This window comes from Emys orbicularis, chromosome 13, assembly GCF_028017835.1.
Source record: "Emys orbicularis isolate rEmyOrb1 chromosome 13, rEmyOrb1.hap1, whole genome shotgun sequence".
In the NCBI taxonomy this organism is placed as follows: domain Eukaryota; kingdom Metazoa; phylum Chordata; order Testudines; family Emydidae; genus Emys; species Emys orbicularis.
The window spans coordinates 28,282,599-28,310,502 of record NC_088695.1 but is presented as its reverse complement, the minus strand read 5'-3'; the positions used below and the strand labels follow the sequence as shown (position 1 = coordinate 28,310,502).

Below are 27,904 nucleotides of genomic sequence, written 5' to 3'. Positions count from 1 at the left end.
GGAGGTATTGATTACTTCTGCTCTGAATAGCTGGAGAAAATGAACACAAGAAAAATCAGACTGTAAATGGAAAAATGTATTTGGGCTTTGAATACGTTTTCCTTCTGCAAGCTAAATGGTTTACATGTAGGTTCCAAAACCCATTAAGTGTATTTATCCTACCTGTCAGCATGTATATGTTAATATTTCATCTTTCCTAATGATGGGTCTACTATTATCGTGTTGATAACTATGAGATGTTAGATTAGACTGTTAGATGTGTTAACTATTTAGATTCTTGCAACTACCATCCTAAAGCCTTTTCTCTGAATACACATTTTCATGTGAATATAAACATCACAATGAGGGGGGTTTACAATAAGATATTATGCTGGTCAGCCTTTGATGGCAATAAATGACATAACTGTGGATTTGCATATTTTTAGATGAATTTAGTGTTGTGATTAACAGTCCTGAGAATTGAAGCCCTCTCTTTATCCACAAAACAGGTGCAGTGGCAGGGCGCTTTCTTGGACTGGCCCATTGACATGTTGCAACTCTGATCCTGAAAGCCATACCTCGTGGAGTGGGAAGGTAATTTTGTTCCTATGACAAACCTTTTACTGAAGTGTCGTGATATTATGGAAAACGTTGAGAGGTCTGAAGCCTGTAGAGATGGTAGGCAAAAATATTCCCTCTAGGGAACCTCCTGATCCCCACAGTTCTCCAACCTTTTCATACCAGAGGCCCACTGTGATCTGCTGTTGTCCTGCATTATCTGTCCATTCAAGAAGCAGATCACCTGCCTGCATTCATGTGTAGTGCAAATGCACAACTACGAAGTTATACTTATTCAGGAGTAGAGCCTAGTGGGTATTTGAGGACACCTGCAATTTATCCTGATGGGTTTCATTTTAAGAGATGGTACAGAAAATTAATGGGCACAGCTCTGATGGTAACTATCTGGCAACTTCCATTGCTAACAATGGTAGCTGTACATGAAAGATGCTTGTATAGTGTTATACGAGGACTAACAGGTGTCACTTCTAATAGTGATTGTTGATCCTCAAAGATGATATAGGTTCCGCTCATGGTTATAAGAACCATTTTGGGCTTGGAACCAGGATGGAGATCTTGTAAATTACAGGTCAATCTTCCCAGCAAGATTCATAGCTGGATATCATGAGATCTGTGGTATTTCTACTTCAAAGTGAAGCCAAGAACATAGAGAGATAAGAAAACTGGTAGAATCCAGCCTGCTCCCTCCCCAAAAATTAACTCAGCTTTTTCAAACTTCAGAAAGTTTGGGGTTTGGTTTGATTTGATTTGTGTGTGAAGGTTTTGGACTTTTGTTATTAATGATTATTAAACATTTATAGTATGGCAGTGCCCATAATATAACGCTGCCTTGTGGCACTTTGTTTTCCTCATCCATGGCCATCACAGTACATTATGACAGAGAGGAAAGATATGGAGAATGGCTAACAGCAGTGAGGTTCAGAGCCGCAAGAGAAATCCATGTGTGGACTCCCTCCATTAGAGTCAGGCATTTGTGTGTTATCTGATGGCAACTGGCTCATCACCAGCCATGGTATCCTGTGTAGTGGAGAGGAATCTCTCATTCCTTAATATGGTGCAGGGAGCGGCGATTTCACGGTGATTAGGCATTTCGAAAGCCCCAGGCTTCCAGGAGCTGCACCTGGAAGTTCTCTTGACAGAGAGGAGGGTTGTCAAATGTCTCGCAGTGCTCCGTTCTCCCATAGTAGAGGTCAGCATCAATGTACAGAGCTTGGCCTCCACCACCACCTGCAAAACAAGGTCAGACACTATTGGGGACCTGCTGTCACCAGGTTAATGGGCGAATGGAGAGATCGGCCTGTCTGATAAGAACCCTAACCATACCACTTATCAGTGACGATGCATAACTTTTGATGGTGGGGGGGGGCACAATTTAAAGGTTCTGGGGGGGCACGTGACCACCTCATGCATCGCTTCTGGGCTAAGGAGCAGCAGCAGAACCAGGAGCACCAGGACAGCGGCGAGCAAGGGCCTCAGGGAGGATCTCATGGCAGCTGGGCTCTGCAGGCAGGGGCCCTCTCCACGGGGCCGGCTGGTGCTGGACTCCTTTGGGGGAAAGGCAAAAGCACATCAGGGGTACAGCTGGGAGCTATGCCAGGGGAGCCCGGCTGTGCAGAGGTGGCCTGGCTCAGGGAGCAGGGCAGAGAGAACTGCTGAGCAGCCAGCCAGCACCCCCCGGCTCCGGGCGGCTCCCACCAGCTTCTGATCCGCCGGCTCCTGGCAGGAGGCAGGCAATGGTTTTCAAACTGGGGGGGCACCCCCCCCCCCAGTTTGAAAACCTCTGTGCTAAATGGAAGGCAGAAATCTGGGGGACACACGTGACTCTGCATGGCCTCTCCCCCCCCCTGCCCGCCCCAAAGTCACCTCTACCATTTAAGTCTCAGCTGCTACAGCTTTATTTCTCCTTGACCATTCTGTACAGCTGGAGATGGGAGAGACCTTGGTCTGATATGGTTAGGGTGACCAGACGTCCCAATTTTAGGGGCTTTGTCTTATATAGGCAACAATCCCCCCCCCCCCCCCCCAAAAAAAAAGTGTCCTGATTTTTCACACTTGCTATCTGGTCACCTTTTATATGGTCCACTGCCGTTTATGCTAAACTGGAACTCGTCTCTCTCTCATAAAGTAGCTTCTGTAAGAGTTACCTCATGGGGAAGCTGACAGTACAGGCAGTACATGGGATTGCCTGAGTAGCCCAGTCTAAATTATTAAACTGGGTGGAGACTGGGCAAAACATAATCTTGAATTCACAGACACCAAATTTGGCCTCAGTTTTACTCCTACATCTGATTGCAAGGGCAATGAAACATTAATGCTTCTTAAATTGGAGTGCATGCCGAATGCAGCATTACTTTTGGTGCCCAACATGCTGTAAGGTACAGGCTAGTGTGTCTGTGTACCACTGCCCCCTGGTGGCTGGCCTTCATAGCATAAATGTCTTACTGCTGCTAACAACTCATGGAGATTCTTCTGTAGCTGAAGTGATAGATGCCTGTCTTATGGAGACAGCAAGCCTCATGCATCCTTGGTGTAAGTTTGCTGAAGTCATGTGGAGTTGCATAAGGCACAAGACTCCTGGGTTTAATCCCCAATGCTCTAAGTGTATGATGTAGCTAATGGCGGTGTGGCGCAGTCAGGAATCGTTACAAAGTCACTGATGGAATTTTTACATTCACGTCTTCCTGCTGCTTTACATACAAAATACAAAGGGCTAAACTGCAGCTGGCACTTGTGCGGGGTGTTCCAGACCGTACGCTCACACACAAGTACCAGACACCACTGCAGTCCCTGTGCTTCCCCAAGTGCAGCCACTGCTCCATAGTAGCAGCCAGGAGGGTGCAAATCATGCAAAGAAGGAGGGATCTACTCTGCCCCATGCCACATCAGCCAGTAGTGCTAGCCAGCCATGGAGAGGAGATCAGGCTGCAGCATCCTAAGGGATGGTTAGCATGTACCTTCCCGCTGTGCTCTCAGGAGCAAAGTGGTGCAGCTCCATCCTGTCCCTTCTGAGGGCTGTGTGTAAATTACAGTCTGGCTCACAGTGCTTTGGGGAAGTGGTCTCTCTTGGGAGTGTATGCGGGTATGTAATGGTAGCATAGTTACCGATAATGATTCCTTCCCGAGTCCCGGACATGAACATGGAGGCTGTTTTCGAAGGCAGGAGGAAGTGTCTGATTGCCAGGTATGGGGAGAGGCGACCTTTAGCCCTCTGCAACACGGGCACAGTCAGATGGTTTGAACTGGCTAAGTGGCCACCGGGAGGAGATGTGCTGAGGACAGGGGAGGCGGGAGAAGGAAGGCGCTGGCGTGGGGAGCACGGCACTGCTTTGGTCAGCTCTGGTTTCTTGATGAACACCCACTCGTATCTCTCCATTTCAGGGCGTACCTTTAAAACAAAGGCAACACATGGGCAGCATAGCCTTCCAAATCCTTCTGTTATGGATGATGTCCTGTGGGGTGGTTTGGTTGGCTGCTCAGGTGGATATTAGAGGTAGGTCCATCAGCGGTGGCTGGTCATTAGGGCTTACTAGTGCTAAACTCCACCAATAATGTCACTACGGTGTAGGGTAGTTGTGGTACCACTGGGGGGATCTCCTGGTTGGGCTGGAAGGACTCCAGCTCTGGAGGGAAGTTGGGCAGCTAACAGTTCATGAATACTACATGGTTTTGTCTGATTGTTCTATGGGGTCTTACTGTCTGAATATGAGGTTAATTCAAGAGGAGGCTGACTGCACATAGGCAGGAAAGTGTACTATGACTTCAGATAGTCACTCATTTGCCAACACTTAAGGGATGATGCAAAAGCCATTCCCACTGGTGGTCTTCCTCCCATCCCCTGCTGAGCTCACCAGACCAGTTTGTCAAGGGGACGGGAGTCCGAGTCTGGGAAATTGAGATAAAGGACTTCTGGCTGGATTAAAAGACTCTCTCTAGGGAGGGGAGGCAGTTGCTGCTGAAAAGCTGTTCTCACACACAGAGACCCCCAGTGGAGAGTTGAAGAAGCAATGGCGGTGTTTGTTCTCTGGGGGCCCCTGGCCCCGGCAAAGCTCTGTTCTGGGACTGGGAGCAATTGGGGTGCCGGGAGAGGCCCAGGGAAGCAGTGGGTGACTCCCTCCAGAGCTGGTCCTGTCCCCCACCTTCCCCTGCCTGTGCTCAGATCCTGCTCCCAGCTGGGGGCTCTGCTGTCCTGGCAGTCCAGTTACTCAGCTGTGGCTCTGCCCTGAGCTCCCAGCAGCTGGCTCCCCTCCCTGCTCCCGGGCTGCAGCATCCCTGCGCAGACCCACATTTGAATCTGCTCCCTGATCCCCTCAGCCTGGCCAGGGGAGGGAAAAGGGCCAGAGACGCCAGCAAGGGCCTACTGCTTGGCTCACTGGGCATCAGCTGTTCCTTCTTGTTCCCTACTGGGGGCGCGACTGTAAAGACAGTCCTGCTACCTGGCTGCGGCTGGCTCTGGGCTCCTGGCAGCTCCGGCTCTTACACTCCCTGGCTGCCAGGTGGCCCCTTTCACTCCCAGCTATAGGGCGTCTTCCAGGGTGGGGGCTCAGAGGCAGATCAGCGTGGGAATACTGAGCCTTGGGTGGAGCTACAGCTGGGTAATGGGGCCGTCCTTACAGCAGAGCCCCCAGCGGGAGCAGGAAGGAGTAGTGGACACCTGGCAGGCCAAATGGAAAGCCCTCATGGGCCAGTCTGAGCTTCAGGGTCCCTCGCTGCCTCGGAGCCCTCTGTGGTTGCGTGGTTTGCAGTGGCCTAGCACCGCCACTGTGAAGAAGCTAGACTGTCCTCGGCTCCCATCACAGGGGGCTGGGCTCCGGGAAGATAGACATGCCTGCAGATCTTTTGTTCTCTGATGGTCTCTTTTCTCTCGTTTTGTTTTATTCCTACTGTTAAGATTAAATGACCTGTGTTTTAAGAAGGCTGCTCTGGTGTAAGCAGACTGTCTGGTAACTATATACCCCACAAAGCAAAGCTCCCAAAGGAGGCAGGCACTGAACCCAGGCAGACCTGCTGGGAAAGGCTGATAGCCCAGGGCTGGTCTGAGGCTGCGAGAATTCCGCCCCAGGAGAGGTAAAGGCACGAGGGCTGACACCTGTGGGGATGCAGAGAGACCAGAGAGGGGTCAGAGGTGCTGCTAACACTGTAACTATGACAGAGTACCACTGAGGGTCTCCTGGTTTGGCAGGAGCCTGCTGCAGCTCCAACAGGCTACACTGCACCTTACACTGCAGGGTTTATTGCACTGAGAAGCATGGACTAGAGGGATACTGGAATGGAGAAGAAACTGAGCTGGATGGATCTGACCTGACATAGGGATTTCTGTGTTCCGCTGCATTCTCTTCTATCAGGACTGAGGAGCACTGGCGAATTGTCTCTAGTACCTGCCTGCTGTGCTATCTGAATTCTACAAGGGGTAACAAAAACCTCAAGCAACCTTTAAAATATACAAACCATAAACAAGATACACCAGGAAACAGTCAGACTTACGCTGAAAACAAAGCATTCCCCTGTTCCAAAGAAGCTGGACGTTCCCCCACTCTTTTTCCTTTCATTCCAGTCAGAGGAAAGGAACGCACCACACACCTTGAAGGAGAGAGTAAGAAGAACAGTTTGGAGTTCATGACTCAGTCCAGCAGGAAAAGCATTACGAAGAGTGAATCCTGAAAACGACAGGCTGGCGAGCAGGGGTGGGGGTGGGGGCAAAAGTAGATTTACACACACATTCCTTTGAGTCCCTTGATGTGGGAATTTCGAGAGCAGCAGATCAGAGCTGAGGTCCCCTGTGTGGCTCTTAGGGCAGCATTTTCCCCCAAAGTGCAATTCTACACATAAAGGAAACTAAGGCTATGTCTACACTGTGCGCCTTACAACGGCACAGCAGTACCGCTGCAGCCATGTTGTTGTAAGGGGCAGTAACTTCGTTGATGGGAGTGCAGCTCCCACCCACAAAGTGCTGTCCACACTGGCGATTTTCGTTACTAAAATTTTTGTCATTCGGAGGGGGGGGTTACACCCATGAGCGACAAAAGTTTTAGCGACAAAAGTGCCAGTGTAGACAGAGCCTACGTAAAAATGGTCCCTTCTCACTCACCTGATCTGCCCCATATGTGGATCCAGGGCCACTGCTTTAGTTTTAGTGACTAATATAAATTTTAAATCTTATTAGCCCTGCAGGGCCAGCCCACCTATAGGAGAGGGGGATGGAATCTCTTCCTCCTTGTACACCTTCAGTGGGGTGGGTTACAAGTTCCAATCAGTACTGTCGGTGCAAACCCACAGAAGGCAATGGGACAACCCAGTTATTCCAGTATAACTATCCTGATTCCCGAATAAGTGTGAACACAAGAACAGCGATACTGGGTCAGACCAAAGGCCCACCTAGCCCAGTATCCTGTCTTCCGACAGTGGCCAATCCCAGGTGCACCAGAGGGAATGAACAGAACAGGTAATCAAGTGATCCATCCCTGGTCGCCCATTCCTAGCCTCTGTTTACCAAAGCAGGTGCAGCATATGGCTACCCTCCTATGCATTTCTCCCCAGACCAGTCAGAAGCTGGGACACACTCACAGCGCTCTTCAGTGTTTGGGAAATACTTACTTCCCCCTGGGTCGTTTTTATGAGCAGTACTGTTGGTTCGTAACCTTCACAGCATGAGTAAAACCTGCAAGTGACAACAAAGAAAGTGTATCAGTTTGAGTTTGAAACTGATGAGAGAGAGACATGCTTTGGCAGCTTACTCTAGGGTTACTGGGTAGAGAGCCTAGCAGGTTGGCACATTCCTCGTCACTGGCCTTTGCAAAGCGGGATATAAATATAATACACCCAGCACATGGTTGTGGCCTAACATTTCCTCCTAAGTGCTTCTTTGCCTGACTCCTTCAGGTATTAGAACATGATTGTGACAGGGTCGCTCCTGGCCTCGCAAAAAACACTGCTGGATCCCAGATCAGATGCAAAAGACAAAAGGATTTTACCTGGCTGTCGCTCCCTTCAGGCAGGGCCTCACCTGCAGCTGTCTTACCCAGCAACAACAGACTAGTCACTGGTAGTGAACCGAAGACAACACCATTGCATCAGGCCTACCTGCCCTCCAGGAGGCAGCAGTCTCTAGTCAATTCCTGGCTCCCAGCTCAGCTTCTCTCACAGGGTACATCTGCATTTGAGCTGGGAAGTGACACCCTGGGTAGGTATGTGGGCGGCTAGCCCAAGCTGCCACCCATACTGCTGTGGACACACTGCTATTCTTAGGTGTGGGTACATCTGTGGGAGCTGGGAATCACACTCACAGAGGGAGAGCTGGAGATCTGCTCTCCCACCCAGACAGCCCCCAAATGGGCTCTCCTCTTTTAGCCCCTCCCTTGCCACTGTAGTGGGACAGGGCTTCTTGACTGCACAGCAGCTCGTTAACCCTTTCCAGGCCAGCGTGGGGTTTGTACACCTCATCACAACGTGCTTTCCCATTGGTGGGCAATTTGCAGAATCACTGCTGTTGGCGGTTCATGCAATTGCTCAAACAGGTTAACATTCATAAACTGGTTAATGGAACAGACAAGCAAGGCAGAGGTTGAGGCAGCATCCCGTGCAGAGATTCAGGGTCAGGCTGAACGACACCATAGCTAGTTCTGCACATTGCAGGCCTCAGACAAGCCAATCTAATCCCCACGGCCTGTTGTGTCCCTTCCCTATGATTGCTTATTTTTATCTCCATTTTACCACATTTCCTACCAACCTGTCTCTTGACTTTTCTAATGCTGCTCTCATCTGTTTCCTTGTTTTGGCTATTTTATCCATGATCCATTTGTGCCTTTTTAAATCATTGCAAAGAACCTTGGCTCCTGAATATAATGAAATAAAGACCCATGCGAGGTCTCTTCTGGCCTCCAGATTTGAGTCTGTGAAATTCCCTGTGGTTCCAAGTTTAAAGGGAAGAACAAGGACCCAGTTGTGATGGGAGCTGGTTGAGATCCACCTTGTGTCTTTGAAAAAGAGCAGTCAAAATGCAGCAATTTCCCGGACAGCAGCTGCTCAGAAGGGGTATGACACTAGAGATGGCATCACTAGGAGCAGACAGTCCCACCTGTATCACTGAGGCTCAGGTTGGGAAGGTGAGACACAAAGAGCCAGATCCACAAAGATATTTAGGCACCGAATTCCCCTTGATTTCAGTGGGAGTTAGGCGCCTAAATACTTTCAAGGATCTGGGCCAGAGAGCTCACAGGTACAGGTTAACACGGTTACCATAGCTGTGTAACTGGTGTCACCAGGTGCACCACGGTGGAGTAGAGGGTGAGTGAGTGAGAGAGCTACAGCAGAATGGAGACGGTTAGCAAAGGCTCTGACATCTCCTGGGTCACTTCATTCTGCCGTGGTGCCACACCATAGAGAGAAGATGCCTCATTCCTGTGCCAGTAATGCCATCTGTATCTCTGCATGGTGATATAATTCAGGTGATTACATCTCCTGCTGTAGGACATCAGCTGGTCCCGAGAAGGGTTCAGGGGGAATTTCCCCCTCCTGCACTATCAGCCAGGTGCGTCATAGGGTTTTTCACCTTCTTCTCAAGTATCAGCTATTGGCCATTGCTGGAGGCAGGGTGTTGGATGAGATGGACCTGAGGTGATACAGGAAGTCATCTGTCCCCAGATGTCTAACTGCAGAGATTCCTGATCATTGGCACAGGATTAAACTGATCCCTGGGGTTAGGGGTCAGAAGGAATTTCCTGCTAGGGCAGATTGGCAGGACCATGGGGTTGGGGGATTTCACCTTCTTCTAGAGCACTGAGCCAGAGTCCCTTGTTAGCTCCTAGCCACAGGGGTGTTAGGTATCAGTGGCCCTCTGCCATTCTGCATTTGTTGCTCCATCACATGTATGGGCAGGACTTCCTAGAGAGCCACCATCGCCGTCACATTCACAGGGGCTCACAGAGATGGGGCTACCGACCCTGCAGGGGAGTTAAACAGTCCCTTGTCATTCCACTGTCTGGCCCCTTGATGTGGCAGCAAATTGGATGTGATGTGAAAGTGCTCTGGGTCCCAGCAGTTTGCTTGCTTTCCCAGCAGCGTCGATTATGGTGGCTGTCAGCCCGCAGTTTCCCTGCCATTTGGTTTCCCTCCCCCAGTAACCGGATTTCCCTTCCGAGCCATGTCTGATGCCCTCTCCTCCCCACCTCCGGCTGCCTGTCCTGCTTACGCTGTGGGAAAATAGGAGAGCATTTTATCCTGCACAGCTGCCTGGAGGTGAAGGCTCCTTCCTCTGCAGTGGGGTAGTCAGCAAGAGGGAGCTCGGTCTGTATGTAGAATTGCACCTTTCACCTCAAAGCATTTTACACCCATTCATTGTCACCCCCATTTCTCAGCTGTGGAAACAGCCACAGACTGATTAAGGTCACAAATGGATAGTATCAGAGCCAGGAACAGAGTCCTGGCTTTGGAAGCCCTCACCACAGCATGTAGCTGGCGGAGCAAGGGTTTCAGTTCAGGAGAGGAGAACAAGAGAGCCTCTTTGCCAGCTGGCCTGGAAGGAGAGAGAGACAGAGAGAAGTAAAGCAGCCAAAGGAGGAAGGGAGAGAGCAGCAAGGAAGGAGGGGGTTGCAGAGTACTGACGCGAGCCTCTAGATCAGGAGCCATTTTCATGCACTGCAAGATAAGGTAGCAAGGATCTCTGGTCCTGGAATTGCTGGGCCCAGCACACGTGATGGCACTTTAGATCCGTAAGAGTTACTGATGACCAGGGTTGCATTGATGGATACAGACTTTGAATTGAGGTGTTCTAGCTCCTTCTGTATAGTGTGATTCCAGATGAGTTGCCCCTCCCCCTTTCTCCAAGGCCACGCCCCCATTCTTAGACGGTCCTTCCTTACATTTTTCCCATCACTTCCTCTCTGTGGCTTGCAGCTTGTGTAATTCCCTGTCTGGCTTTTACAGGGGTTTCCATTGCCATCCTGGAGGTGGTGGTGGTATATTGTGGGGGATCAGGCACCCTTGCTTTACACTACTAGCGTTTACAACCCAAGGGCTTTACTCATCCTCAACAGAACCCATGTGATTTAGCTTGTAGGGAAGCACTTGGCCCAGGATCTCTTTGGTTAGGGGTTCAGAGAACCTGTTTCAAACACAGCAAGCCACAGCAACCTGTAAAAGATTGAGGAGAACAATAGCTGCTCTATTGTTATGTTAAACAGCCTGCCTGTGCAAACTCATAAAGGGGGAATGGCAGAAGCAGTTCATCATTTAGCTCCAGCAACTTGTGTGTTGGTGTAGTAACTGAGGAAGTAGCCATATTATGGATATGCTAAAGCCATAAGTTTTGCTCAGCGAAGCAGGTAATTGTTCAGCTAAATCCAGACATAAAATCTCGCCAAGCATCCTTACCTCGATTCCCAGGCTTAGAATGAAAAGACTGAACTGGGTGGTGTGGTTGCAGTGCAAGCTTTGTTTTAACCTGGATGTTTTTCTTAAATGTTATGAGTCTGAGATTCTGTAGTGCTTGTGCCCCTTGAGCGCCCGTTGGGCCAGATTCTGCCCTGTGTTTTCCTCAGGTCTGGAGGCTTTAGGCCACCTAGGGACTGTCGGGATTCCAGCACGTCCCCAGTGTAAGTCAGAGTGGCTGCACTGCAGCACAGGATCTCCATAGCATGAAGCACTACATGAGAGGATCCACAGGTCTGTCTGGAACCTCAGGCCTGCTGGTTCCTGCCATGTCCATGCTGCCACCCAACAGCTCTGGCAAAGTGGGGACTGGCAGCCTGGGAGCCCTACGGGTTCAAGCACCACTGGATGTCCTGTCCAAGCAGGTCCTGACTGATGGAGTTGAACACATTCCCTGATTGGCCCAGGTGCACTATTTAAGGCCTAGGGAAAACACCTGGAGGCTACCTGTCTGTGGTGGATCCATGGCTTGCTGCTGAAAACAGATTCTGTTATGCAATCCAGATACCTTGCCTGGTTCCTGCCCCTGCCCCGATACCTGGCCTCACTCCTGTTCCCCTGCTTCACTCTTGATGCCTCGCCCTGCCTCGATTCCACTAATGCTACTTCATCTGACTCGCTTGGCCTTGACCTGATGCAGCTTGTGGACCTCAACTCTGACCCGATCCTAGAGCATGACACTGGTACGGATTGCTGCTTCTGGCCTTGACCCTCTAGACTGATCTTGGACCATGTTATCAAGTCCCCTCCAACCCAGGCTCTGGCCTTGACCTGCGCCCCCATAGCTGGGGTCCTGACACTACATATACTTCCCTTCCATGCCCCCAGCATGCCCTCCCTGCTGGGATTAGCGAGGGTGGGTGGCAGAGGACCAATTATGTTGGCCCTACAGTGCTCCTGCATCCACTGAAGTCTTCCCCAGCCCCTTGCATGTTATTTGCAGCCTGGGAACAGGCACCGGAGTGGGAGCCAGAACCAACCCATTGCCATCATTCAAGGGCTCATTTAGGAGCACAGTATCAGCTCCATGTCTGTATGCTGACACAGAGAGCCTCCCCTCCCTTTTGATTTGGCTGACTGATCTAAACACTAAAGGAGCAGCGAGCGCGCCGTAGAACATGTTAATTCCATTTAAGCAGGGTTTTGGTGGAGAGCATAAAAATAGCACCTGCTGGAAAGGGAGGGATATAAAATCAGGGCCTGACTCTGATTTTACAGCCATTCTGCTCTGGTGTAACCCCATTCGATCCAGTTTACCCCACGCTAACCAAGATCAGTATAAAAGGCCAGATCCTGCTGAGATCAGTGGCCAAACTCTCCAATGCCAGAGGGCCACAGTTTGCTTTTTGTCTAAACTGTGAAACCTGCATAAATAAATAATTTCACAATCACCCCTAGCTACATGCAGTTAAGAAGAAGCATGGCCTTTTTGTAGCAAACACTTAAGGGAAAGGAAAGAGGAGTAAAAAAGGAGCAGTACGTGCCTTAAGCTACTAGAGGAACCTCGTCAAGGTTGCTAAATATACAATATATTCTACTTTAGCTGTCCTGTGTTGAGAAGCAAGCGTGGCCTGATTGTCTAAGATGAGACAAGGGTTGCTAATGAAAGTGGCATCTCAGTTTTAGCTGAAGCAAATGTTCCAACATGACTGTTTGCCCATCTCATGTAATTATTCTTTGGTTTCTTTTATCCAAAGAAGTCTTTAAATGCCCTTTTATCCAATGCCCCCCACCACCTTCCCCCCCCCGCAAAATCAACAAAAAACAAAACACAAGTCCAGAAGCCCTGCACTTGTGAGCAGCCCGGGCTGGATGTGGTGCCGTAGCCCAGCACTCAGGACTTGGGTTTGATGGGGTCCTCAATCAGGGAGCCCTACAATCTGCTGCAAAACTGGCTCTGAATGCTGTGATCTGGGAAGCAGTGGAAGGTAACCTAAGATGCCTACCCATACTGCAATGTGCTGCGATTGACGCTGTGTAGATGCATGGGGTGGGTGTTTCAAAAGCATTCCACACTGTCCTAACTCCAAGTCAATGGGAGTACTGACGTCAGAAGAGTTAGGTCAGCATGGAATGCTTTTGAAAATCTCACCCATGGCTTCAAATGCAATGTGGGGTGCACCGGTGCAGGCCCTAATGCAATGTGACCTCACACACTCATGGTTGGTTTAGCTAAGTCAGTGTCAGCTCTCCTGGGGCAACTCTTGTGTCTACACAAGCCTCAGAGTGGAGCGGAGGGGGAATCACAGGGTTAGAAGGGACCGTAAGGGTCATCTAGTCTAAGATTATTCTAAGGAAGATGATTATTTTTGGAAGGGGGGCAGTAACTGAAGATCTTTGGAGGAAGAAGGACTGGAAGATGTGGGAGGATATAAAATCATGAGAAAGAAAGGAAGAAAGACTAGGTTAAATGAAGTCAACGTTGTTTGCAAGCACTCAGTAATGACAGGATCAGTAAGTCCTGTGCCTATCTAGCACTTGTAGTGCAGCTACTGCTATTAGCTGGTCCCTTTGGCAATCTCAGTCTGGGCTTGGCTGCCCCAGTGTTTTACATTCTTTTCTGCCCTGGAGGAGGCGCCTCTGGGAACCAGGAACACATAGGAACTGCCTTTTATTATGAAGCATTGTGGGGACAGGAGCTGTGCCCTGTCTGCAAGCTGACATTCCAGCGCTGCTCCCTGCCATGCATTGAAGGCTGCTGCCTTCGCATCCTGTGCTGCAGGCGCCCTCTCTTGTTCTTAGGACACGCTGCAGCTGCACAGGCCAAGGGGTGGGAAAGCAAGTTCTGAGCCTGGCAGAGAAATGTGAGCAGGAGCCAAGAGGGGACAATCAATGCCTGGGCACCGGCTGTCACTGGAGTGAAAGGAGGGGTTGGAAATCCTCATTCACAAGCCCATTACAATTGATGGGAAGAGTCCCAGGGGCTCCACTACCTGTTGGATCGGGGCTGGGGAGCCCATGTAACGCTCAAATATTTGCTAATTTTCAAACTGGAGAGGTGATGGTGAAGTTCACCAATTGCCATTTGCTCTGTGCTGCTTCCATAAGTTGGATCAGAGAGCAGGAGCAATGTCTGACTGCCTGTCTATCTGTCTGTCCAGGCATTTACACCCTGCTCATCACTGTGGTCACTGCATGTCTGGTCCTCTAACACTGCCAGCTAAGGAGGGCTCAGCAGAAGCCACAGCCACATGAAGCAAACAGCAGTTTGGAGTATGAGACTTTACTTCCTCTGCTGGAAGGATGGAGGGGGCAGAACACAGACCGGGGATTGCTGTGCCCAGTACATGCTTGCTCAGGGGAGGAGGAGCAGGACAGGCTTGTTCCCAAGGTTCATACTTAACAAACTCCAAGGGCAAAAGGAGCTTTTATTCCTTATACATGGACTCACAGCTCCAGACACATCCCCTGTTAACATGCCTCAACCTTGACCTAGAGGGACCATCTCTAGAGAGAGAGAACTGAGTTCAGTCTTCATGACCCATTCAGTCCTTGGCCTGTCCCCAGCAAGGATGATAGTGATGGTGGTTTTGTGCTGTGGACACCTGTCCCCAGTGGATTGGACTGAGACCCACCAAACTCATTGCATGTCAGGTAAAACAGCCGTCGAACGGAATATGTGGGTTTAAGATTTAGAAAGGAGGGACTCTACAGAAACCTTTGTCAAGCTATCTATGCCATGGGCCTCAGGGAAGTTCATCCAACAGACCATCTGTCTTAGGAACCTGCTCAGATATTATTTCCTTTCCTTGGCTAAACATATTGGGCCAGATCCTCCACTGCTGTAAATCAGTGTAGTGCCATTAATGTTGACGGGTGTACCTATTGGGTTCCTCCACTGCTAAAGGAACCTCCCCCCAGCCTAAGGGGAGGACCCACAGGACCTAAAACCCAAATGATCACGGGGGACAACTAATGTAAAAACAGGGACAGGAGTGCGATTAAAGGGTCAAAAGAAGGGAACCTGACGGGGACACCGAGCAGAGAACCCCGGACAGCGCCCACTGCTCCTCAAAGGTGTCAAGGGAGCCGGTGGACGCCGCCCAGAGGAACTCCGCCCGGATACATGAACGGACAGAGGATCGGAAACAGGCCCCACAGTCACAGGAACCTCCATCGGCCAACTTCCTCTCCCTGGTTTTATAGATGGCCTGTTTAGCCAGGGCCAAGAGGAAGTTGACCAGAAGGTCCCGTGACTTTGTGGGGCCACAGATAGGGAGTGCATAAATGAGAAGGTGAGGAGAAAAGTGTAACCAAAAACGCAACATAATGTCGGTGAGGAGCCGGTGTAGGGGCTGCAACCTGGCACACTCTAAGTAAACGTGAGCCAGGGTCTCCCTCACGCCGCAGAAAGGACAGGTGTCAGGGACAAGGGTAAACCGCGCCAAGTACACGCCCGTGCTCACGGCCCCATGAAGGAGCCGCCAACTGAAATCCCCGGCGGGCCTCGGGACCAGGGTGGAATAGAGGCTGGCCCACTGGGGCTTCTCACCCTCGACAGGTGGCAGGAGGTCCCGCCACTTCGTATCGGGGCGGGACACGAGGGTGAGGAAGTGAAGAGTGTGGAGCACGAGCGTGTAGAGATGTTTCCTTGGCGCGGTCAGGAAACGAACCGGCTGCAAGTCGTGCAGCCGGCTCACGGAGAAGGGGCGGGGAGGCCGGTTGGGTCCACGGGGCAGGGGCCCGATAAAAAGGTCCGGAGGACCAGGGGTGGAGGGAGGGCGGGGCGTGCCCTCGCGCAGGACGTGGTCGAGGTAAACCCGAGCAGCGGGCGGCAAAGCGGCCTTCACCTCCTGAAGTACGCGCCGGGGAGTACAAGGCCTGGAGAGCCCCATGCGCCGAGCGAGCGTCAGGGGATCCAGCCAGACTCCCCGGTCGTAGTCCAGGAGGTCTCCGACTCTCGTGACTTCAGCCAGGACCAACCTCTGGCACACCGCGGGGGACTCCGCCACCTGCACACGAAGCTGGGGGTTGTGTAGCAGGGGCTCCGTGAGGAGATCTGCCCCCCCGGTGGCCGCCACGGACCTGGTCGCTGAGAACAGTTTCCAGGTCCAGAGGAGGTCCTGGTAGAAGACCGGCAGCCCAGAGAGATCTCGCGGAAGACCTCTCGGATCGAGATAAAAGAGCTGCCGGTCGTATCGGAGCCCTCGGAAGCGCCGCAGAAAGGCGTGCGCCAGTACTCTCCACGCCAGACTACCTGCACCATAAAGGAGCCTCTGCAGGGCCTGGAGGCGGAAGACATGGACCTGAGTGCGAAGGCACTTCAGGCCCTGCCCTCCCTCCCCCAGGGGCAGATGGAGGACCCCCACAGAGACCCAGTGCAGTCCTGGCCAAAAGAACTCCAGAATCGCCCTCCGGAGGTCGGCCAGGAAGCCCGGGGCCGGGACCAGGGTGTTGAGACGGTACCAGAGCATGGACAGGACTAGTTGATTGAGTACCAGTGCCCTCCCGCGAAGGGAGAGGCACCGGAGTAGTCCTGTCCATTTCCGGAGCCGCTCCGTCACCCTGCCCTGTAAACCTTGCCAGTTCTCCGGCGGAGATGGATGCGTGGCAGAAAGGTAAACGCCGAGATAGAGCAGCGGACCCGCGCTCGACCGGATGGCCTGAAGCGCGGGTGGGAGGGAGCTCGCCTGCCACCCGGCCCCTACCACCAGGCCAGAGCTCTTGACCCAGTTGACCCGGGCGGAGGAGGCCGCCGAGTACACGGTCTGGCAAACCTCCACCCGCACCAAGTCGCCCGGGTCCTGGACCACGAGGAGCACATCGTCAGCGTACGCCGACAGGACCAGCCGCAGCTCCGGCTCCCGAAGCACCAACCCCGTCAACCTCCTGCGGAGGAGACAGAGGAAGGGCTCGATCGCCAGAGTGTAAATCTGGCCCGAGAGGGGGCACCCCTGCCGCACTCCCCGCCCGAAGCTGACCGGCTCGGTCAGGGTCCAGTTGAGCCTGACCAGGCAATCTGCGGAAGCGTACAGCACCTGGAGAAAACCCACAAACTGAGGTCCGAAGCCTAACGCTTGCAGAGTGCCCAGGAGATACCCGTGGTCCACCCTGTCGAACGCCTTCTCCTGATCCAGGGACAGGAGGGCGAACGACAGACCATCCCTACACCCAAGTTCCAGAAGATCCCGGACCAGGTAGAGGTTATCAAAGATGCTACGGCCCGGGACGGTGTAGGTCTGGTCTGGGTGGATCACGTCCTCCAGCACGGACCCCAGCCGCAGCGAGATGGCCTTGGCTACGATTTTGTAGTCCGTGCTGAGGAGCGAGACGGGACGCCAATTTCGTAAGTCGCGGAGGTCCCCCTTCTTCGGCAATAAGGCGAGCACGGCTCGCCTGCATGAAAGAGGGAGGACCCCGCTCAGCAAGTTGACGGGTGTAGCGGGGTGGACACCCGCTCCTGCCCTGAAGGGCTTGAAATCAGCCCTGAAAGAGGGCTGCAGCTCTAAAAGCTGGGCTGATTGGGGAAGCGGCCACAGCTGGGCCACACCCCAATCAGGCCACAGCTGTCCTGTATAAAAAGGCTGGGAGCCAGGAGCTCAAAAGTTTCTCTCTGCCTTCAGAGAGAGAGGGGCCTGGCTGCTGGGAAGCTCAGGGTGCCTAGAGTGAGGCAGGGCTGGGGAGCTCCAGGCTGGCAATTCCCCAGGCTGCAGGACCTTGTCCAAGGCCCTATAGAGGCACTGGGTTGCAGAGAGAGGCAGCAGGTCCAGACCCAACCTTGCCTATGATGAGTGGCTGACACTGCAGTCTGCCCCAGGGGGCAAGTTGGTGACTGGCAGTAGCCTACGACTGAGGCAAGGTGGGGATAGGGGGTGGGGGTTCCCTGGGGAGGGGAGAGACTGAGGGGGGTACTGCCAGGGGGCAGCACCCCAGATAAAGGGGCACCGGGGTCCTGGGAGGGACACGGGGCCAGCGGCAAGGCGGATCACTGGCTTGCAGAGGGTGCTCCAAGGCTGGCAGAGCTGATTCCCTGAGACGACCAGCAGGAGGCGCCACAGGGGTGAGTCCGCACTGCTACAAAGGGGCTATGCCTATTTATATCACCTGAGGATCTGGTCCATTATCTCTAATTTTGCAGTTGTCCCTGTACCTTTGCAGACTGTATCCGTTTTCTGAGGTGGAGAATAACAGGACAGGTGGGAATAGGGAGAATCTCTCAGGAATCCAGGACCACACGATGCGCATCTCCTGAGCAGTTACGATGGCGGAGCTGAAATTCAGCATGTCTACTGCCAGGTGGAACAGCTGCCTGTGGGAGGGAGGAAAGATTTCAGAGGCGCAGAGCTACCTTCGCTTTCGGTAGTTCAAGACCATGGGGTGTCTAAAAAATGGCAGACACAGGCACTTATTAAGTTATAACCTAGTCCCCAGTGCTTCAGCTTTTCTTGTGTCATTTAGATTGGAAACTCCCTGTTATTAATAAATTAATATTGCAATAGCTGCTTGGAGCCCTGATCTTGGGCCTTGTTGTGCTAGGTCCTGCAAAGGGGCCGAGGCCGTCTCACCATCTGTTTGTCCAGCACCTACCACAATGGGGTCCTGATCCTGACTGGAGCCCTTGCATGCTGCTGCAATCTTAACGATTAACAGTAATCAACCAAAATGCTCATCAATGTAGCAGCAGATGATTGTGCATGGGGGCTGAGGGCAGCATTGACAGACTTCTGTGGGGTCCCAAGCCAGGCAGAAGGGATGGCTAGGGTGACCAGATGTCCCAGCTTTATAGGGACAGTCCCGATATTTGGGGCTTTGTCTTAAATAGACGCCTATTACCCCCCCACCCCCATCCTGATTTTTCACACTTGTTATCTGGTCACCCTCGGGATGGCACTGGTCACCCTCGGGATGGCACTGGTCACTTGTTATCTGGTCACCCTCGGGATGGCACCCTCGGGATGGTTGGGTATAAGATGCATCAACTGGTCTGTGTGGGTCACCAGCTGGAATAGCAGAGTGCTGCAGGTCAGGCTGAGAAGCCCTGGCAGAGCTGTGTGTGTTTGTCATAGCACATACTAGGCACCAATGTCCTTAGCCCTTCACTGATATTAGTACAGTGCACGCTGGTTAAATAGGAGACACTTTCACAGGAAAGTATCAGAGGGGTAGCCGTGTTAGTCTGAATCTGTAAAAAGCAACAGAGGGTCCAGTGACTTCTGTTAGTCTTAAAGGTGCCACAGGACCCTCTGTTGCTTTTCACAGGAAATGTACTTGATTGGGGACATTTCCCAGGCATGCACATAGTTGGGAGGTGGGGGGGTAACAGAGGGGGCATTGCCAATTTGCCCCCCTCAAACTGCAAGCCTTGGGCACCTGTGGAATTTGCACCTTCCTCCCCCATATGTGGCCCTATTGACCTGACTGAAGCTGCTCCCCCCAAAATAGATGCCAAACTACACCTATGCTCCCAGGGAACTTATTTAAGTGCCATTTTACTTAATAGCTGTGACTGCTGCTTGACGGCTATGGTGGTTCTGTTTAATAGGGACACCATCCGTTGATTTTGTGGTGCTTAGTTACTTCGTGAGTTTCGGATTCATTGTGGTGCTCTGTGTTTGCTTCCTTAAGAGCCATTCTCAGTCTCTCCATAGCTGTGTAACATCACAGGGTGTGTGGCTTGCCTCACAACTGTCTGTTCCTGTCTGCTCCTTCCATGCCAAACACACTCACTGGGCTGCCCCTTGTAGCTGTCCCAGTCAAGCTTAGTTCCTTTCTCAGTGCAGATAGCACTTCTTTCTGACTCCATACTCCAGCCCTCCATTATGGCGGGCTCTGAAAGTCCCCAAACACCAGCATTACTGTTAAAAATGTGGTTTCTGCTCATCAGGTATTCTAATTAACAAGGCCTGCAAGTAAGTGTGTGTGTGTAGGGGGGTCCCAATTCAGCAATTTCTCCTTTATTTAATTTCTTTTCCTTCATCAAAAAAAGAAGGGAACCAGTGAGTACTGCTGTTTTCTGAGTGCCACTCATCCCTCATGCAGTTAGTTACTCCAGGGACAATTTGTCTCTGAGGCAGCTGCACAGATTGCATTGGAGAGAGGAATTAATTTGGCCCAATTTGTATAATTTCTGTTCATTCCCATTCTCTCTCAAGCATTTGTAAGGCCATCTCTCCCCAGGTGGAGTTTGTAGTAGCAGTGGGGAACATCACATGGCTATGTTGGTGAATGAATCAGTCTTACCTGCGCTGCACCACAGTTACACCTTTCTCCGCTAGCGCTTTCCTGTTGGCCATCTGAAGAAGCCAGATTTCCTTGCGGGAGAACAGCCGAATACCAAAGGCTCTCTCCAGGAGCTTGTCAGCCGTCATGTGTTCCCTAATGTTTTGCATGAAAGCCTTCAAATCTCCTTTGACATTGGTCACTTCCAGTTCTCCGGAGGTCATCGAGAGCCTGTGTTGCCTCAGCAAGGCCAGAGCAATCCGGTAGAGGACTTTCTGTCCCTCCAGCAGGTACACATCAAGTACGCGGATAGCGTAATCAAATGGAAGGTCACCAAATATCCACTCCAACCATTCAGAATAGACCTCAAAGACATTCTCAGAGGTGCTGGCTATTAATCTGTGGGCTGCTGGGCAGTGCTTCTTGGCCAGATCCCCAAAAGTCATACAGGAGGCCTGGTGGGCCAGGAAGGACTGGTCTATGTAGCTGGTATGGGAGTCATTACAAGCGACGAGGCGAGAGACATTTTCAAAACATTGAGCTTCATCTTCACTGTAGTGCAGCAGCAGAGCCACAACAGCGGGGAGGATTGGGCTGTAGGTGATGTCGGGGAAGAGGTTGCCAAGGCAGATGAGTATTTTCTTCACGGCGGTTACACCTTCCATAGTCAGGCAGTAAGTGGGCATCCTGCACCCTCCAAGGAATTCAGGCAAGGGGTGGGAGCTCACACTCTGCTTTCCAAACAGCCTGCTTGCAACATCCCTGTAAACCAGAGCGTCGGGGGTCACAAGCCGGCACGGGATGTGCTGGACGATTTGCTGGTAAGTCCGAGCTCTTAATGCATGGTTGGTAGCCCAATGGCCTTCTCTTGCCAGCTTTTTCAGCTCTTTGCTGGTTTGGGTGAGACTCTGACTGTGAGCGCTTGGCTGCTGATCCAACTCGGGCATCTTATCCCAATCCACATACTGTCCACAGCCCATGCAAGAGGATGCATCGATGTCCCAAGTCTCAGCCTCGGAGATGATCAGCACTGGGACTTGAGGAGAATCAGCTGGCCCTATAGAACAAAGACAAGGCGGGTGAGGTAATATCTGTTATTGGACCAGCTTCTGTTGGTGAAAGAGACAAGCTTTCGCGCTTACACAGAGCTCTTCCATAGAACAGACACTTTATTCAACACAATTCATCACCATCTGCCAGAGTGCTTAATTCTGTCTGACAGCTGCGGCTAAGGCTTGAGTCAACCTATTTGTATTTAAATAGCAAGAACATGTTTCTGCCCAAAACAGGAAGTTCTTGTATTGGGTTTGGAGAACTAGAGCAGTTCTCATCATCTTCACCTTTTCACAGGTGCTCTTTTACTGAACCGCCTGAACCAACATAATTGATTAATATCCCACTGAAATAATGGCCTCTTCCTGAATAAACATGATACAGAAAGAACCTGTACCTGGCGCTGGGGGTACCTGGTGCCTTTTTAGCAGCATGGCAGGTACATTAAAAACTTAATTAAAAAAAAAAACTTAAAATATTAAGTCTCAAACTCTGACTTTGAGGCAATTAACAATTTGTGCCACTCAGGGGTAAATCAAACTTGGTGTGTATATGGGATGGACTGGCTGGGCCATAGAACAGGACAATATGCTACAAGTTCAGACCACAGTGGATATACCTCATGCCTGTTGCAGACTCTGTACCACTCAGAGACACTAACAGCTTCCTCTCCAGTTCCCTCTCCCCACTCTCCTCTTCATCTGTCTGGTGAATGGCTGTATTTTTATCTGGTGGGGAATTCTAAAGAATTGTGCCTTGTCGGGCAAAAATGCACTACCAGACAGTTCAGGATGCTTTGAGCTTCTCAAGCAGACTGGACCAGTCCATCCCTTGCTTATGTTACCGGAGATGGATTGAATTAAGGCCGCGTGGCTTCTGGATCCAAATAGCAATGCTGCTGACATAAAGCCAGGCAATAGCAGAGGAGTGCAAACAATAGGCTGTACAGCTTGCTCAAACCAGGCAGGTGACCCCTTCAGAGTTAGGGGCCTGGCTGCTGGTCCCCAAAGAGTCTGTTCTTGGATAATGCGTGAGTAAGTGTGGAAGAAATGTTAATCCTCGTCCTTCTGCAATCTGTCTCTCACCCCACACTCTCCTTCCTGCCTTCTTAGCAGGACTTGCTCAGTTCCACAGAGCAGTGGGAGTCAGCATACAGCTTTGCTGGGGAGATGGGGTGGCAGAGAGGACCCTACCTATCCACCATCTATTCCCCCCAGTGCAGTGGGAGCAGGGCATTGGCAGCCAGAGCCACTGCAATCCTGAGACTGTTGTGGCAGCTGCTGAAGTCGCTGTGGTGTCGCTCATGGTTTGGGAGAGGATTCTGTCCCACCCCATAGCACTTGGCTTCCCTTCCCAGCTCGGGTCTGTGTAATCAGGCTCTGAGCTGGGGGCAGGATTCACCACCAAAGGTGCATGCTTTGGTCCGTGTGCCCCCATCGGAACTCTGGAAAGAGCCTGCTCTAGAGCAGTAGGAGCATTGCACCACAATCAAATATAACAGGCAGCAGGTGCCTCCTGCCAGGGACCTTTTTAGCAGCCAGGAGGCAGGTTACTGGGCCCCATTGATTCCCCAACAATGGCAGCTCAACCACATGCTCTAGAGTTTTCATTTGTCTTGTTATTCTTTATTGTTGACTGAGCGTTGTCAGTGAGCCCGGTGCCATGCGGGGTCATGTACGCCCCTCTGCCAGCATCAATGGAGCTGAGTGAAACCCACTAAAAACCTGCTAGGGGGCCAAACTCGATCGCCTGCTCCCCCTCCCCCTAAATCCCGCAGAAGCCCATGAAAAGTGTCCTCCTGCCTTGTAGGCACCCTGACACCCTGCTACAAATCTCTGAATTATTGGCACCTAGAAGTCACTGTGTCCTACTCTGAGGCTGGAAACTCCTGCCAATCTGCCCCCTGCTTCCAGGCACTTCAGGAGAGACTATGCGGGGGCAGGGGCTGCTGGAAAAGGAGCCCTTCTCTGCCCCTATTCAGGTGTGTCATTGTTTGGTTCACTGTTAACTGCTTACACACAGCAGGCAGCATTTTGTAAACCTGGTGTCTGTTCATGAGTTTGTGTGTGGTTTTTTTTTGTTTTGTTTTGTTTTTTTTTTCCACTGGAGCCAGCCTGAGCCTCAATTTGAACAGATCACCAAGATCTTGGGGGAAACTCCTCATGTTAGAAAGGAAGCCCCTTGTTTCCACCCTCCCTGCTACAGGTCTCAAATCCACATGGGTCTGGCTTTGCACTGGAGTCTGTGTATTAGCCAAAAGAGGGGAAAAGCCACCGTAGGCAGGGAACTCTCTCTGGATCACTCATCTGAGGAGATCCCCACGTGTTCTTTATTTCAGCAAGTTTATACAGTGTCTATCTGTTTATCCTAAGCCTGAGACTGGCTAAGCTCGAGCGCCTCGGAGAAGAACCTTGTGAAGTATTTCCCCTAGAGCTGTAAAGAGAGCTCAACTACAGCCTCTCTGATGGGATGTTAATGGGCTCCAGGTGGATGAATTTCGCTAGAAATTTATTAATTGCAAGGATATAATTGATTAGCAGAACAAATTAATTCTCTACTTACACTGGCTGGGCCCTGCCTTGGCAGGGAAGTCTTTGGGATGGAATATACTGCATTCACCAAGTGTGTTCTGGATGTGCTGCTTTCAGACTGTGTATGTGTATAGCTAGTGTAGAAGGCTACAGCCTCCCACTCCAGTCCAAATTGTACCCACTGTAGGTATTGCTGCTGTACTGATCAATCTCCCATGTAAACAGCCACTCGGACTGAATGGGGGTGTGTGTGTGCACACACATACATACATACATACATACATACACATATAATGAAAGACAGCGGGTTCATAGGTTCAGTGTGTGGGAGAAACACCTATTCTGAAGCAGAGACAAAAATGGAAAAGTCTGATTTTAAAGTCGCTCCAGAGGAAACTCTCTGCCCTGGCCAAATCCACCCGAAGAATTAGCTGGCTTGCTGCCCTCGTGAGTAGTCAGCAATTTCCTTATTAATCTTACATATGTAGCTTGTGAATAATATACCAGGCCAACGGCAGCATTTGCATTTCATAATGCACAAAAATGGTGACACTTGGTACAAACACATGCATGCAGGGGGAACAGCTGTCCCCAAGTATCAAGTCTCCCAGTGCATTCTGGGGGTGGGTTTTTCCGTAGGGATTATATGCATGACTGCTTTGCGCTGATATTGCAGTGTATAGCAAATTTTGCTATAATCCTACTCAAAAGCAGGCACTGGTTGTTTGGGTGGATGATAGATTTTTCTAATGTTTACCTTTCAGGACATCTACAGTAGCACAAGCCAGTATGTAACCAGCATACATGGAGTAATGGCTCCCAGTGAAAATAGGACCCAATCTATGATATAATCTGAGTTTGGTGTCCTTACAACAGAGAGAGTATAACCGAAGGCAGGCAGTAATTTTAGAAGCAGGATATATTCAGCTCACAAGTTTTATTTTGCTCCAATATATCTACATTCAAGGACAAACTAATGGCGGGAAGCTCCAGAAGGACTTTCATGAGACCAGACCCTTCTGGATTACCACTACTTCCCCGTTCTCAGATGGTCAGGAAAATAGATGACTATTTCAGCCCTAATCACTGGCCAGAAACCCTGACGTGCAGTGACAAGAGGAAATTGAAATTTTGGGACCACTAACCAGGCTTCAGTGGGTACAGCATGGGCAGCTGTAGTGCAAGCTTCCCCATCCTATTGCACCCCGTTGTTCCCGGCAATATGCCCCATCCCAGACCTGGGGCAAGGGAGAGTTCAGTCTCCGTGGTCTACTCAACCTTTGGCATCCTTGGGGGCAGTGAGAGCAGATTGTGATAGGCTGTTGTGTTGATTTTGATTAGACGGAGGCCCACCAACTCATTTCACACACGTCACTGAGCAACTGTCAGATAACCAGATTTCTGTCTCTGTCAGTATAGAGCCAAGCCAGGGACCTAGAGGTGCAAAGCCCTGTCTCCTGTTAGCAATCCCTTGAGCCATCCAGTCCCTTGGTTCTCATTTGGGTCAGACTAGTTCACCCATACCTGTTATAAAAGATCTCTGCTTGATTTTAGCCTCCTAGCCGTGAAGCACATTCTTCAAAGCACCAGCATGTCTCTAGAAAGCCAGCATTGCATCGAAACATGGCAGAGCACTAGAGCGGGGTTAGCCGGGCCCAACAGACCTCACACATAATGCAGCACTCGCATGGTTAAAAGAGATCAAATGCATCCTTTTTGTACCAGTTCTCTACCAGCTGCTGTATTTGTCTGTCTAGAAGGACGCGGCTCCCTCTCAGGAGCGGCCTTACCTTGTGTGGCTTCCATATCACCTCCACCTGAGCTCACCAGGGCTGAGTAGGACCTGCTCCTCTTTCCCAGCTGATCCAAAGGGAAATCTTCTGCAGCACCCCTGGGGGAGCCAGGGAGGCCCAGCCCAACCTGTAACATCTCTCCGGGATTATGTGTGAAATTATAACTCACCTAGCAAGCAGCTTCCGCTGGGCTCGTCTCCCACACTGAATTTATTGCACCCGAGTCCTCGTAGGGTTAGCACACCCGCCCCCCGCCAACACTTATTTGATGTAAACAATACAAGGGGTGGAGCTGTTAAAAAGCTCCACCAGCCCCTTCCTAGCCCAGACCTCGTGGCTAGTGACAGGATGGGAGGTAAATCAGCAACAGGGAGAGATAGTGATCGAAACGGCAACAGGATCATTAAACCCAATCATTTTTTCCCCAAGGGTAAACTTTATTTTCTTGTTCTTCAATTTATTCCTTACTTCAGTTTCACAAGAAAATTAGAGCCGTGTGCCAAACAGAGACAAGGTGGCGGGGGCGGGGATTTCTCAATGTGTGTCCTCTAGTGACGATCTGTCCTTGAACTGATGAAACATAAACACAAAAAAATAATTTCCAGCCGCTTCCTGCTGGACTGTTTGGTTCTTGTTGAAGACAGAAATAGAACCATGTGTACAGCAAACGTCAAGTGGCTCACCAGCGGGCTGCAGGATGCAAAGAGGAAAAACAAAATTACAGTCACTTACAGATGTGCCACTTTGTTGAGCTTGTGGAGGAGCTTTTGATCAATAGGACGCATGCTGAAATGCAATTCTGGCTTGAATAACATGAAGGCAATGCTTTGTCAGTAAGTGCACTGGGGCCATTCAGGCCTTGCCTAGACAAGGACAATAGGTGTTATTTAAAATCATGTCAGCTAACCTCATTTGAAACACCACATGGGACATAGCGTGAATGCATGTTTCAGTGGTAGCCGTGTTAGTCTGTATCAGCAAAAAAAAAACAAGGAGTCCTTGTGGCACCTTAGAGACTAACACATTTATTTGGGCATAAGCTTTCGTGGGCTAAAACCCACTTCATCAGATGCATGGAGTGGAAAATACAGTAGCAGGTATAAATACACAGCACATGAAAAGATGGGAGTTGCCTTACCAAGTGGGAGGTTAGTCTAACGAGACAATTCAATTAACAGTAGGATACCAAGGGAGGAAAAATCACTTTTGTAGTGGTAATGAGAGTGGCCATCATGTGCCAGCAATGCCCCTCTGCCATATACATTGGCCAAACCGGACAGTCTCTACACAAAAGAATAAATGGACACAAATCTGACATCAGGAATTATAACATTCAAAAACCAGTAGAAGAACACTTCGATCTCCCTGGTCACTCAATAACAGACCTAAAAGTGGCAATTCTTCAACAAAAAAACTTCAAAAACAGACTCCAATGTGAAACTGCAGAACTGGAATTAATTTGCAAACTGGACACCATCAAATTAGGCCTGAATAAAGACTGGCACTGGATGGGTCATTACAAAACCTAATTTCCCCCATACTAATTTCCCCCTACTGTTACTCACACCTTCTTGTCAACTGTTTCAAATGGGCCACTCTCATTACCACTACAAAAGTGATTTTACCTCCCATGGTATCCTACTGTTAATTGAATTGTCTCGTTAGACTGACCTCCCACTTGATATGGCAACTCCCATCTTTTCATGTGCTGTGTATTTATACCTGCTACTGTATTTTCCACTCCATGCATCTGATGAAGTGGGTTCTAGCCCACGAAAGCTTATGCCCAAATAAATTTGTTAGTATCTAAGGTGCCACAAGGACTCCTCATTTTTTTAGTGTGAATGCAGTTGAACACCTTTAAACCAGATTAGTTGGGGGGGGGGGGTTACCTTGGATTCAGGTTTTGCCCTAGCTGGGTCAAGGCCTCAGAGAAGAACTGCCATAGCATTTCCCTGAGGACCAAATGCTCTGTTGCCCTGCACCTTATACAATCATTTTACCTGTGTAAGATGCGACCATTCTCATTGCACCCATGTGGAGCACCCACTTTGCACTGGTGTGAATGAGCATACTCTCACCACTCCAGGGAACACCAATGTCAGTAAAAGGTGTTCACCCACTTCTGTTGTTGGACAGAAGTTCCTGCACAATGGTTTGGCCTTTGGGCTAAGGATTCTGGTACCAGGGTAATATCTGATATGTCCTCTGCTCTCTCGAGTGTACACAGCCCCTCCCCCCTGCCCCCCAAGAGGGCGGATCTGATGACCTTGCAGGTCTTTTCCCTCTCAGTTCTATACAGTGTAATCTTTATGCTCAATTCTATCCCCTGGAGCAAGGAGGGAATTATTCCTTCCCTGGGGTTGTCCTGGATCAGCACAACAATGC

At 50.6% G+C, this 27,904-nt stretch overlaps 1 protein-coding gene across 1 annotated transcript; it reads right to left on the bottom strand.

Annotated features, from left to right (window-relative positions):
• Window positions 1–1,639: 1,639 nt before the first annotated feature.
• On the bottom strand, window positions 1,640–25,652 carry LOC135888048 (TBC1 domain family member 24-like). The gene is made up of 7 exons (XM_065415861.1): window positions 25,514–25,652; window positions 20,161–21,196; window positions 18,071–18,229; window positions 7,150–7,213; window positions 6,040–6,135; window positions 3,661–3,943; window positions 1,640–1,785 (listed from the first exon to the last, which is right to left on the bottom strand). Exons 1-7 carry the CDS (start codon window positions 25,650–25,652, stop codon window positions 1,640–1,642), a joined length of 1,923 nt encoding a protein of 640 aa, XP_065271933.1.
• Between the last annotated feature and the right edge of the window lie 2,252 nt (window positions 25,653–27,904).

Coding starts and splice junctions, on each gene's coding strand:
- LOC135888048 (XM_065415861.1), bottom strand. CDS start 25,652: ATGTTACAGGTTGGGCTGGGCCTCCCTGGCTCCCCCAGGGGTGCTGCA. Junction 21,197..25,513: donor TGATATGGAAGCCACACAAG/GTAAGGCCGCTC, acceptor TTTGTTCTATAG/GGCCAGCTGATTCTCCTCAA. Junction 1,786..3,660: donor TCGGGAAGGAATCATTATCG/GTAACTATGCTA, acceptor CTTGTTTTGCAG/GTGGTGGTGGAGGCCAAGCT.